The sequence below is a fragment of the Equus asinus genome, chromosome 26, assembly GCF_041296235.1.
Source record: "Equus asinus isolate D_3611 breed Donkey chromosome 26, EquAss-T2T_v2, whole genome shotgun sequence".
NCBI classification, from domain to species: Eukaryota; Metazoa; Chordata; class Mammalia; order Perissodactyla; family Equidae; genus Equus; species Equus asinus.
In genome coordinates, this window is record NC_091815.1 from 39,847,578 (window position 1) to 39,860,625 (window position 13,048).

Consider the following 13,048-nt stretch of genomic DNA (forward strand, 5'->3'; position numbering starts at 1 on the left):
GGACTGTTTCCCAGGATTGAATTCCTCACCTGGATTATCAAATAGACTCCTTTAATTAACCTTCACCCAGACACTACTTCAGTCGACAGCACACAACCACAAAAGCAGGGTCACACACGCTCACAAACAATCGTTCATCTTCACACGTATACACACTAACACAACTTGGGGCCCAGAAGCACAAACGCACAATCACACCCCGGGACTCGCGCGCCCAGACGATAGGGGCAGGTCCACATCTCACACGCTCCCTCTGAGACTCGCAATGGCACTGCACTTAACTGCGGCGCCACCGCAGTTCCAGCCGCCCCCGCCCACCAGCCCGCCGGGCTGACGCGCCTCCCCGTCACCACACGCAGGGTCTCCTGGGAAATGTAGTTTGACGGACGGAACGGCGGCGCGCAAAGGATTCTGGGGCTCTTCGTTCAATGAAGGCGTAAGTGAGATTTCCACTCCAGCCTGGACGAACATCCCTCCGCCCCTCTCGCGGGTCACTTCGTCACGGACCGGACAGGTCGGAGCCACTGCGGGCCGGGATTCCTCAACCTCACGTCTGGGTCTGGCCGACCAGAGCCGTGCCGCGCCCCACAGGCTTCTGGGAGTTGCAGCCTGAGCTCCAAGTGCGCAAGCGCGGGTGAGCCCAGCTCTAAGTCCAGCTGAGCCGGGGGACAACGGGGAGGGTCCTAGGGGGAGAAGACCCCAAACGGGACGGGAACGTGCAGGCGTGGAAGCCGAGGAGAGCAACGAATTGCGGAGGGTGGAGGCTGGGTTTGGTTGAACAGATATAGCAAACGCCTCAGTGCCAGAAGACGCCTCCGTGACTTCCTACGGGGAATGAGGAGTGGGGCCCCGGGGGAGCGCAAAATAGGCCCTGCGCGTGCGCGCGGCCGTGCGTGCTACGTGTTGTGCAGGGGCGGGGCTTCGGGCTGGCTCGCGAGCGACCCCACCCCCCCGTGGCTCTGATTGCGTGAGCGTGCCTGCGTACGCTGTTGCGTGTGAGGGGCGGGGCCTCAGGCCCTTGTCTTGTGGGACGGTTCCCGGAGGGGAGAGCGTGAGCGAGTGGGCGCCGCGTGGCTTTGTTTAGGGGCGGGGCCTTGCGCTCTGGGGTAAGCCCTGGGGGGTGGGGCCGCGGCCCGCCTACTGGTTGCTCGTGTGAGGGGGCGGGGCCAGCGGTGCTCTGGGGTCCCGGAGGGGAGTGCGCAGGCGCGCGGGGCGGACGCGGGGAGCTGGCCTGCGCGGAGGTGCGAGTGGTCGCCGCCGGGACGCGACCTGGGAGGAGGGAGGTGAGCGTAGGTGTGGGCGTGTGTCTGTGCGAGTGTGTCTGTGCCCGCGGCTGCGTGGGCTTGCCGGCGTGTGACAGCTTGTGGGGTCGTGGGCCCGAGACTGCGTAGCGTGGTGACACTGCGCGGGGTTGGGGCCGGTGACCACCTGTGGGGCTGTTCCCTGAGATTCTGAGGGGCTCTGCGCCTGCGGCCGCGTGTGCGGTTCGCGTCTGGTTGTGTGGTGGACCGAGTGGGAGGTGAAGGACCGGGACTGGATATTTGAAACGTGTGATGACGTCGGGTGTGCTGGGAGATGAGGGGGCGTCGGTGGCTGTGTGTCTGTGACCGAGGCAGCCCGCGTGGTGACGAGGGGGCGTTGGTGGCTGTGTGTCTGTGACCGAGGCACCCCGCGTGGTGACGAGCGGGTCTCGGGACCGGGTGTCTCATGCGTGGTCCGTGGTGCTTGTGAGGAAGAAGTGGCTGCGCCTGTAGCGGGCGGGGGTGGGCATGAGAGTGTGGCTCTGAGGACTTGTGTGTTGGAGCGCTTTGTGTGACACGTGTCGTTTACCACAGTCTGGCGTGACTAATTTGACTGGGTGACTGTGGTTCGGCGGCTGTGTGATCGTGCTGTCCGGCTGTCTGTCCCCCTGTAACTGGCAGGGGCTCTGCGGGGAGGAGGCTGAGGGCCGCACAGGTGCGATGGGCTCTGGGAACGGGAGTGTGCGCGCCGTGGTGCCGGGCTTTCCCCCGGTGACGTAGATGGAAACAGCACTTGGCCTAGGTGTTGGGAAAATTAAATGGGGTAACACGGGTGAAACGCCCAGCTCAGGGCTTGCCGCTCACTAAGCGCTCTGTGGGTGCTGGCTGTTTGTTTCAGTGCTGGTGGTCTCTGTTCTTTGACCCCGTGCAGAGACAGGGGCTTATGGTGAATGCTGGAGGGGTTTTCATCTCTGAACTTAAGACTGGGTGTTTGTCCTCGAAGCTGGGGGTCTGACCTCTCCCACGTGAGCAGCGGTGCCCTCCATAGCCCAGCCACACACTTACCCGTTGTCTGCTTGGGCCTTAGTGTGCTTTTGAAGGGAGGGCGCAGCCCCTCCTGGCCTCTGGGACCTGAGGCTGGTGTGGCTGGGTATGGTTGCGTGTCACCTTCCTAACCAGTGTAGCTCGGGGGAGGAAGAGCATGGACTCTGGGATTCCTGGTTCCATCACTCACTAGTTGTGTGACTTTGGGAGAGGTTACTTAAATTTGCTGCCCCTCAGTTTCACCTCCAAAACAGGGATAATAATAGTATCAGTCCCAGGCTTGTGGTGAGCATTAAGTAGAACAGCGCCTGACACAAGCAAACAACATATAAATGATACTTGTATTAACATAATAACAGTAAGGATCCCAGAGAATAGAATCCACAGGAAGAAAGGCAGAGAATTGAGCCCCAGAGTAGAGGTTTCAGGTTAACAGATAAAATAACCCTAAAGTCTAGGTCATAGCTTAGATTCAGAATTTTGTAGTCATAATTCCTGGGAGGGCTCTAGGCGGGCGGGGGAGGGAGGTGGGTTGGTATGGGGGGTGGAGACCAGGAATAGAGAGTCTTCCTGGATGGAAATGTCCCTAGGGAACCTGTGGGGTGAAGGCCTGAACTGGGAAATGACAGGGCCGAGGCTGGGGTATTTTCTGATTAACACGGGGGTCTGGAGATGTCTCTATGTAGAGACAAGGGTTTTTCAGCCTCGGCATCGTGGATACTTTGGCCCAGATAATTTTTTGTTTGGGGCAGGGGCTGTCGTATGCGTCATAGGATGTTTAGCATTATCTCTGGCCTCTTCCCACCAGATGCCAGTTGCACACTCCCCTGCCCCAGTTGTGAAAGTGAAAATGTCTCCAATCACTGCAAGGTGTTTCCTGGAGGGCAAAATCACCCCATTTGAGAACCATTGGTGTACAGGACCACGATGAGGACACCCTGTGGACATTCCCAAGGCGTGAGGATAGGGAGGGGAGTGAGGGGGCTGGAGGAAAGAGGTCAAAGAGGGATGTTGACTGAAATAAAGAGTCTAGGTGATGTTAGTGAAGGAGTTTATTCACTAATCAGTGGGAGGAGTTCAAACCTCGGGAAACAGGTCAACAGAGGGCTCTGTTGGAACTGCTCTGAGGTCTGTGAGTTTAAGGGCAGCTTATATCTTTTTCACAAAACAGTGTGTGTGCAGGGAAGAGGAATAAAAACTTACAGCTAGATTTCATATATGTCAAAAGGGGGTAGGGTACGTCTGGTTTTTCTCTAGATTATACGTTGACGATACATAAACAAGAATTCCTTGGTTGTACATCAGACAAGTTCGGAGATGCTGACGCTGTCTGTGTGGAGGGAGGCAAGGACCAGGGTCGTTAATTATTCCCTTAATCTCTAAGAAATGCAGCTGGGAAATGTGAGAGCAAGGTACCCATTACCTCTTCCTGTTGCTAATGTCTCCAGCTGGCGTCTTCAGTCATGAGATGCGAGATAGCAAGGTCGTTTGACACAGGCTGAAGATGCATGGCTGCTTTGCACAGCACAGCATGGATTTTAATGTACTGACTTAAAGCTTGTGCAGTTTCCTTGCTAGATTCGCCTGTTAGACCAAGGAGAGGAATCCCAAAAATCCATCCATGGGGTAGTGTTCCTGAGATGAGAAGAAAGGGTGTCTATGGCCTGCAGCCTGGGTCTGCTCTAAGAGACATTCACTTATTTAGCAGTTGAGTGCCTGCTGTGGACCAGGCATTGTTCTAGTCAACCCACAAGACAGACAAGGTTCCTGCTTACCTGGAGCTTGCATTTAGTAGGTAGATGACAATTCAATTTATAACAGGTAGTGATAAGTATTTTGAAAAATAAAGCAGGGTGAAATGATTACGGGTGACTGCAGATGCTATTTGCGAAATCAACACCCAGCTTCCCATGGGCATCTCCATCAGCTCCAAAGCCAGGAAGGGCCACCATCGGTGACTGGGTGGAATCCCTTCATCAGGGAATCCAAGAGTTTGGCTTTGAGCTTAACAAAGACTCTTCTCCTCTAATGCTGACCTGGAGAGGTCAGATCTCCAGCCCTATCTCTGAGGCTCAGAGACTGGGGCAGTGGTTCTAAACTAGGGGTTTGCATTATCATCAACTTAGAAAGCTTTAAAAAAAAAAAATAAAAGCCCTAGACTCAATCCCCAGAGGTTCTGATTAATTAGTCTGGCATGGCGCACAGCCATTGGTATTTGTTAAAAAGCTCCCAAGACAGGTCGGCCCAGTGGCGTAGTGGTTGAGTTCGCATGCTTCACTTCCGTGGCCCAGGGTTCACTGATTCGGATCCTGAGTGTGGACCTACACACTGCTCAGCAAGCCATGCTCTGGCCGTGACCTGCATTGCAAAACAGGGGAAGATTGGCACAGATGTTAGCTCAATGACAGTCTTTCTCAAGCAAAAAGAAGATCTTAGCTCAGGGTCAATTCTTCATGACCAAAAAAAAAAAAAAGAAGAAGAAAAGAAAAGCTTCCAAGACATTCTAAGGTACAGACAGGGTGGAGAGCTACAGCCCTGAGAGCTTGCGGGCTCTTTTGGGATTTCTAGGAATAGAAGAAATTAATGTGGTGGTGGGAGAGGAGGGTACCAGTGACCAGTACTGTCCGATTCTTATCAAAGGCAGGCCTGACAGCTGCGCTTTCCTGCAATAGGGACATTCCTAGCCCCGTCCTTCAAATGGGGATATCTGTTCCCATGAAAGAGGAATGGCAGGGCCCACATTCACGTGCAAAGCCTGTGTTTTCTGTTACAGCTAGACTTCGGTCTTTAGAGAACATGTCTTTGTATATCCCTGGGGCTGGCAGGTGCAGGGTAGGGGTGATCTTCACTGTTTGGCAGGTGGTACAGCAAAAGTACACTCTGGTTGAACGGAAGTGGTGAGGCTGTGCCGGTGTGCTAAAGGGCTGGCTTACAAGTGTATCAGGACCTGCCCCCAGCTTGTGCTCAGCACAGCCCTCCAGGATCAGAGGAGTTCTTGGGGCTGAGAGGAGAGACCTGGTTGTCTGCCTGAGGGGAGGCATGGCCACTGTCCAGTAACTCTTTGAAGCTTGTTCCCATTCCAGTTCTAGCCATCCTCCCATTGGGACCGAGAATTTAGCTCTGTGTCTTTCAAAGCCCTCTCCCACCCTATGGTCAGGGACTCAGAAGACAAGCCCTGCCCGGAGATGGTGTGGGATCCAGCCTCTTTATTTGCATTGTTATTGTTTATAAGAGGTAATTATAAATGCATGATAGAAAATGCCAGAGTGTAGACAGGGAAAGTGAGTTCTAAGTCTTCTTTCCCATGCCAGGTAACCCAGTTCCCTTATTCGGGGGCAGTCACTACTACCAGCTTCCTGATTATCCTTCAGAACTGGTCTATGCCTTTTCAAACTCATGCATCCATATCCTGTGTCTTGTTTTCTCTAAGCAGTTTTTCTATACCTTTTCCCCCATCATTGTCCCGTATCCTGGAGATCGTGTCGCATAGTACACGTGGAGCAGGTTTCTCAACCTCGGCACAGTTGACTGTTGGGCCAAATCATTCTTTGCTCTGGGGACCATCCTGTCCATTGTAGGATGTTTAGCAGCATCTCTGGTCTCTATCTACTGAATGCCAGGAGTACCCTTCCCCTCCTTGTGACAACTAGAAATGTCCTCAGACATCAAAAGTGTCCCCTGGGGGCAAAACCTCCCTCAGTGAAGAACCACTGATGTAGTGCCACCTTGTTCTTTTAAAGGTCTACTTGGTGTCCCATTTTGTGCACATAACATTCACTTAGCCATTTTCCCATTGATGGCAGTTGGGTTGTTTCCACTCTCTTGATAACTAACGTTTGTTTAGCACTGGCACTGCTCTGAGTGTGTTACATGTTTTCACGCCTTTAATCTTCACAGCAGCCCTGTGGAGCCGTTGTTGTTTGCCCCATTTTACAGTTGAGGAAGCTGAGGCCCAGACAAGACACAGAGAGTGTCTGAAATCACACACAGAGGGGATGGCAGCGTTAGAAGCTGGTCCCAGACAGCCTGGCTCCAGGCACACTCCCTTCACTGCAGGACTGTCTTGCCTTTTTCCAGACCCTGCCACAGTGGATACCCTGTGTGCCTGTCATTTCATACACATGCAAGGACGTCCAAAGGCGGATACCAGAAATGAAGTGACGGGGTTAAAGGAGGTGTAACTTCAGTCTTAAAGGTGCTGTCAAATTGCCCCTCCCTTGAGGTTGTTCCAGTTCCTCTCCAACCAGCACCATATGAGAATTCTAACCACAGCCCTTTCAGTGGGTCTCGGTCTTCCTTGGTCCTCTCGATGCGTGGCGTGTCCTGGCGTAAGGAAAAGGAAGGTGAGAAGTCGCTGCAGAGAGCTCGTGTAAGCTTCCCAATAGCCGAGGGTGAGGCGGGTGCTCTTTACCCACTGCAGAGGAGCACACTGAGGCTCCGTCTAGCTCTCCCACAGCCGATGATTGGCAGAGGCAGGCATTGAATTCAGAATTATCTAATGTCAAACTGCTGTTCTTTCCTCCCTGGCAGAGCTGAGTTCCTTGGAGAAAATTATTTGTGGACACGAATCGTGCTTCTCCAGTTTGGGGTGCGTGACTGAGTGCAAACAGCTATGAGAAACCACAGGATGGACGTGATACTACTTCCTGGAGAAATCTGTCTTACCTGAGGAATCAGAAGGGAAAAACCAAGTGATGTACTTATCTGGTAAATAATTTAAAACCTGATTTTTATATTAACCACAAACTCAGATTTATTGTAACATAGGATGCACAAGTCACCTGGATGTTTCAGAACAAAACAGAACCAACCAGCAAAAGAGTTTTCTCTTGTGAGGTAGCTGCTTTGGGATGTGTCCCAGACCACAGAACTAGGCGTTAACCTTCCTCTAGTGTTCGGGGATACTGGTCAAAAGTATGAGAACTGCCGGGCAGAGAACAGAACTTCATCCTCTGAGGCCCTGGGTGCTGGAGTGCTGGGGCTGGCCTGCACCAGTTCACATGACCCTGTTGTGCACACCTCTCCCCAGCTCCGTGCTCAGTGACATCAGTTTGGTAGCTTACGATGGGCCCTGGTGGGAGTATTTACACCATGGAAATTAGCAGACGCTGCAGATCACCCAGCACACCCCTGCCCCGGGGTCTAACAGGATAGAGGTGTCCAGGATTCTGGGGCCGGCCCCTTTGTCTTTCTGCTTGAGGGAAGGTTTGCTCAGGGTAGTCAGAGACTTGAAGGCCAGGCCACTTGGTTTGTCACTGAGCCACAGCCCTCACCCTCAACAATTGGTGTGCTGCCAATCTCCCCAAGTCCTTTGGCCGCTCTAATAGAACAAAGGTAAATGTCTTGTAACTATGGTGCCACATGGACACCTCCCAAACTCTGCCAGAGAGGACCACGGGGGAATTTCCTGTGTAGGCTGCTGTCCTGCACCAATGGGCAGTTTGTGCTGCCTGTGGACAGGGGCTCAAACCCAGGCTGTCACTTAAACTGCTGTGACAGCAGACAGCTCATCTTCCCTTTCTCATCCTCAGAATGGAAAATGTGGACCCACGTGGTCAGTTTGCTCTAAAGATGAAAGGAGAGCACGTGATGTATATAAAGTATCCAGCACAGCTCTCATTCTCCTACTGATTGTTAACTGAGGAGGTGATGTTGTCACCAGGGGTTGAGCACAGTCAACACACACACCCGAGCACTTCCACAGAGCGCATGGATAGGACGGTAACTCAGCCTGTCTGCCAGACTCAGCTCACAGCACTGGCCCCACCTGTGCTAATGACAACCACCACAATTGTGCTACCCTTCGTGGGTGATGACACATACAATGACAACCACCATGATTGAAGCTACCCTTCACTGAGCACTGGCCCTGATGCTATCTTATCTACTCAAAGCAGCAGCCCTTTCTGGGTGTAAAAGATCAAGGTAAAGGCCCAGTAAGGTTCAGTAACTTGCCTCAGGTCACACAGCTACGCAGGAGTGTTGGTCACTTCACAGTGTCCAGTCGAGGACAGGAGTTGAAGGCAAAGGCAAATGCAGCAACAGCAGAATTCTTTCTCTATGTGATGAAGTGGCACTCAGTGCAGGTCCCAGAGGCACCTGCCCCAGCTAGGGGTGCCAGGAGGGCTCCTTGAAGGAGTGACGGTAAAGAAGGTATTTGCTAGGGGACCATTCAGTCATGGTGGTAGCAGCCCTTAGCACACCCCCTCCACGTGCCCCGCACTGGTCCAGGGTGCTTGGGACTTGCACTTGAGGGAGTGGAGACAGGCTGTAAGCACCACACATAGTAAGTTGGCAAGTTACATAGTATTTTGGGGAAAACTCAGTCTTTCCCTGTGTTTCTCTCCTTTACTCTCAGTGTTACCACGCTCACAACACTTCTGATGCCAGATGTGTGGGGTTTTCCCACACTAGCAATTCTGCGACACTAACTCAGTGTCCTACAATTTAACTTAATTCTGACACTGTCTACCTGGAGGTAGCGCCAGATCCCATGTGTTGAGGGCTCAGTCCCATGAGACTGCCCCCTACCTACCCACTTCAGATGCCAAGTGCAAGCAGTGAGTCCCCAGATTACCCACCACTTCTGTCTGACTTGGCTACTAGTTGGAGGTTCCCACAGCCCCCTCCTGGGGTTCAGTCAGTTTGCAAGAGTGGCTCACAGAACTCAGGGGAACACTTCATTTACCAGTTTGTAATATAATGAAGGACACAGATGAACAGATACATAGAGGGGATCTGGGAGGGTCCCAAGCGCAGGCGCTTCTGTCCCCATGGAGGTGGGGTGTGCCACCCTCCTGGGACTTTGATGTGTTCACCAGCCTGGAAGCTCTCTGAACCCAGTACTCTGGGGATTGTATAGAGGCTTCCTCACGTGGGCATGATCAGTTATTAACTCCATTCTCAGCCCCTCTCCCATCTCTGGAGGAGTAAGCTTTTACTCATAGCTTGGTCTTTCTGGTGACCAGCCCCCATCCGGGAGCCCACCCGGCATCTCCTTGTTAGAGCAGAAGATGCTCCTGGTGCTCTTATCACTTAAGAATTGACGAGGCTTTTAGGAGCTCTGTACCAGGAACCAGGGGCAGAGACCAGTGTACATCTTTTCTGTTATCTCACACGTGGAGCGTTAGCCATGAGAGCTATGGAGAAGAGAAGCCAGAGCTGGGTGAGGGAGGCCAGGAGTGAGTGTGGGTGGGGTTGGAGGCAGGCTGCCGTTTTAAATAGAAAGGTTGGGGTGAGCCTCACAGAGACAGTGAGATTGGAACAAAGATTGAAGGGAGTGAGGAGCTGAGCTGAGGCGGGGGAAGAGCACTGCAGGTAGCGTCCTGAGGCCGGGCTATGGCAGCACCTTCAGGGACTGGCAGGGAGGCCAGCGTGAGGCAGGGAGGGTTGTAGGACCTAAATTTGACTCTTAATCCTCACAACAGCTCCAGAAGTAGTTCTGTTTTGTCCCCGTTTAACAGGGGAGGAAACTGTGGCACAGAGTGGTTAAGTAACTTGCCCAAGGTAAAACAGCTGATGAAAACAACTGTCACACCCAGGTGGTCTGACTCCAGAGTGATGTGTTTAACACACATCAGGCTGCCCAGCCCTTCCCTCTAACCCAGAGGGTTAGCCAGGTACCTGGGGGCAGATACCCCAGCTTGAATTCTGGCTCAGCAGCTTCCCTGCCCTATTACCTTGGGCAAGTGATTCCTGCCTCTCTCAGCTTCATTTTCCTCATCTGGAAAATGGTGTGAATAAAAGTACCTGCCCCCAGGTTAGGAGTGTGAATTAAATGATAATCCTCACGGAGCGATGCCTAGCACATGTAAAGCACTCAGTGTTTGTTAGTCTTATTAATAATTAATCTTAGTGTTACTTGTCATTATTTCTTCTGCTTTTCTCTTTATGAAGAGAGAAGTACAATAAACCAAATGTTCTTCTGGCTGGGTTCCCTTAAACAGTACAGGCCATCCTGTCATTCAGATTTTTAATCAAAACATACTCACTGTCAGGGCTGGCCCGGTGGCATAGTAGTTAAGTTTGCGCTCTCCACATCAGTGGCTAGGGGTTCATCAGTTTGGACCCCGGGCGCAGACCTAGCACCACTCATCAAGCCATGCTGTGGTGGTGTCCCACATACAAAATAGAGGGAGACTGGCACAGATGTTAGCTCACTGACAATCTTCCTCACCAAACCAAGTCAAACAAAATAAAACATACTTGCTATCTAATTCTGAACTTAATTATGGCCTTGATTTCATTTATCTTCCCTACCTCCACCCTCAAGGGATGAAAAAAACACCTATAGAGAGAACTATCTTGTATTTCCATTTTCTAGATTGCATCCTGCTGTAACTTTTTCGTAGAAAAATCAAAAGTTTTTTTTATGTTATTTCTGGGGGTTTTTTTGAGGAAGATTAGCCCTGAGCTAGCATCAGCTGCCAATCCTCCTCTTTTTGCTGAGGAAGATTGGCCTTGAGCTAACATCTGTGCCCATCTTCCTCAGTGGTTTTATATGTGGGATGCCTGCCACAGCGTGGCCCGACAAGCAGTGTGTAGGTCCGTTCCCATGATCCGAACCAGCGAACCCCAGGCCACCGAAGCGGAGCACGTGAACTCAACCCCTGCGCCACTGTGCCAGCCCCTCACCAAAAGAGTTTTTTATGCCATAGCCACCATTGTTGGCACCGGCTGTGATGATGGCATTCTTCAGAGGCACGTGCTGAAGCACTTAGGGGTGAAAGGTCATCATGTCTACATCTTATTTTGAATTTAAAAAAAAACGAAATGTTATTTACATTTGGTGAAGAGTAATCAGGTGTTCGTTGTACTGTTCTCTAGATTTCAAGTTTTTTGAAATGGGGCAAATAAAAAGTCTACCCCCATTTCTGCCTTTTCTAGACCCTGCCCTTCTGCGAAAGACAAGTTCAGAGGGCTTGGAAGGACTGCTAGCAGAATTGTTGCTCTGTGACGGGGTCTTGGCGTAGGATGGTTGCTCCCCACCCCGATTTCAGCATGCCAGGAAGCACTCAGAGCTGGTGTTGAGTGAGTCAGCAGGTATTTCTTGAGCACTGCTCTGTGCTGGCTGCTCTCTCAGCACCGGGAGGAGAGCCGTGGACAGAGCAGCCAAGGTGCCTGCTCTCGTGGAGCCCTGGTCACGGGGTAGTGCCCGTGCAAACACACGCTTACACAAGCCGTTTCCAGGAGGCAGTGAGTGCCGTGCAGAAAACGGAGCAGTAGAATAGTATAGACTCTGTAGTAGGGGGCAGCGCTGTCCCCGGGAAGTGTAACGTGAGGCATGGAACGTAAATCTTCCAGCAGCCACGTTGAAAACAGTAAGAAGACACAGAAATTCATGATCACGGTTAATTTTAATAATGCATTTTATTTAACTCAATATGTCCGAAATGTTACAGTTTCAACATGTAGTCAATATAAACAATTACCACTGAGATATTTTACGTTTTTTTTCACACTAAGTCTTTGAAATCCACTGTGTCTCGCACATGTGTGTGCCTCAATCCAGACACTGTTTTCATTGGAGATGCTTGATCTATATTTGAATTTCATAACATTTACCATTGGAAAAGTAGATTCACACACCCAAGTTGTTCGAAACATGCTTAAAAGTTTTACAGAAACTGAATTGAGGATCAGTTTTTAATTTTAGATTAATAATAAGTTTTAGTTGAGTAATTTTAATATTATTTTATTGTGGTTTTAATAATAATTGAAATTAAGTAAAATTAAGCACTCATTTCCTCAGTTGCAGTAGCCTTGTTTCCAGAACTCAGTTGTCATATGTGGCTAGTGGCAAGCGCGTTGGACAGCACCGGTGGAGGTGACTCGGCGACGGAAGGACCTCCCTCGGAGTGATGTCCGGCATCTCGCGCCTCCCCTCTGCCCGCCCCAGTATCTAGTGAGTCTTCTCTTCAGCTCTTGCTCCTCCCCCACCAGCATGCACACAGTTTCTTCGCCACAGAGCCATGCAAAACAGTTTTGTTAAATGGTACTTCGGGTACGTCACTCCTTGCCCAGCCTCCTGCTCCCTCAGTAATGTTTTATCACACTTAGGGTCATTTCCAAACTGCTCACCCCCACTTCATGATCTGACCCCTCCTGACCTCAGCCTCCTCCTAGCCCCCTGTTCCCTACCTCACTCTGCTTCAGCACACCTACCCACTTGGTTCCTCCACATGGCAGGCACACGTCTGCCGCAGGGCCTTTGCACCTATGGTACCTCTCCCCAGAATACTCTTCTCCCAGTGCCCAGGTGGCTCACACTCGCACTCCATGCAGACTCAGCTCAGTGTTGCCTCCTCTCACAGGCCTTCCTCCAAATCTCTTCACTCCCCGCCTGCTCTGGTCCTTTTTTTCTTCATAGCAATGATTGCAGCTAACACTTTGTTACGTGGGCCTGTCTTCCCTGCTGGAACGTAGTGTGCGTGGGAGCTGGTACTGCTCCACTCTAACTCATTGCTTACCACCCAGCACCTGGGCCAGTGCCTGGCACTTGGTAGGCACTCAGCAAATACTTGTCAAATGGATGAACAGGTGTCTACGCAGGTCTCATTTGCCTCCTGATACAGAGCCCTCTGATCCTTGGAGCAGGTAGCATTGGCTGTGGTCCCTCCCTGACCCTGAGAAAGGGAGGAAATGCTGCACGAGGTGCTCTGACCTTCCTCCAGGTCTGTCTGTGCACGTGTGTGTGTACGTGTGTGTGTGACCAGGCTGAGGGGATTCTTACCCTAGAGACTCTGGGACTGCTTAGAAGTCCC

The 13,048-nt window shown here is 51.6% G+C and overlaps 1 protein-coding gene across 7 annotated transcripts in view; it reads left to right on the forward strand.

Annotated features, from left to right (window-relative positions):
* The first annotated feature begins 407 nt into the window (after positions 1-407).
* The window catches only part of ZNF667 (zinc finger protein 667), a 32,284-nt gene continuing 19,643 nt past the window's right edge, over positions 408-13,048 (forward strand). The window contains exons 1-4 of one of the 7 annotated variants that reach the window (XM_044759254.2): positions 1,026-1,106; positions 6,363-6,628; positions 6,816-6,992; positions 12,037-12,189. Coding sequence is in view for 2 of the 7 variants with exons in the window: in XM_070499567.1 (XP_070355668.1) it covers positions 12,146-12,189 (44 nt within the window). In the remaining 5 variants the exon portion in view is untranslated. Of the gene's footprint in view, positions 635-988; positions 1,107-1,162; positions 1,284-6,362; positions 6,629-6,815; positions 6,993-12,036; positions 12,190-13,048 lie in introns of those variants that run through there. The other 6 variants (XM_044759255.2, XM_044759257.2, XM_070499567.1 and 3 more) reach the window with 6 other exon arrangements.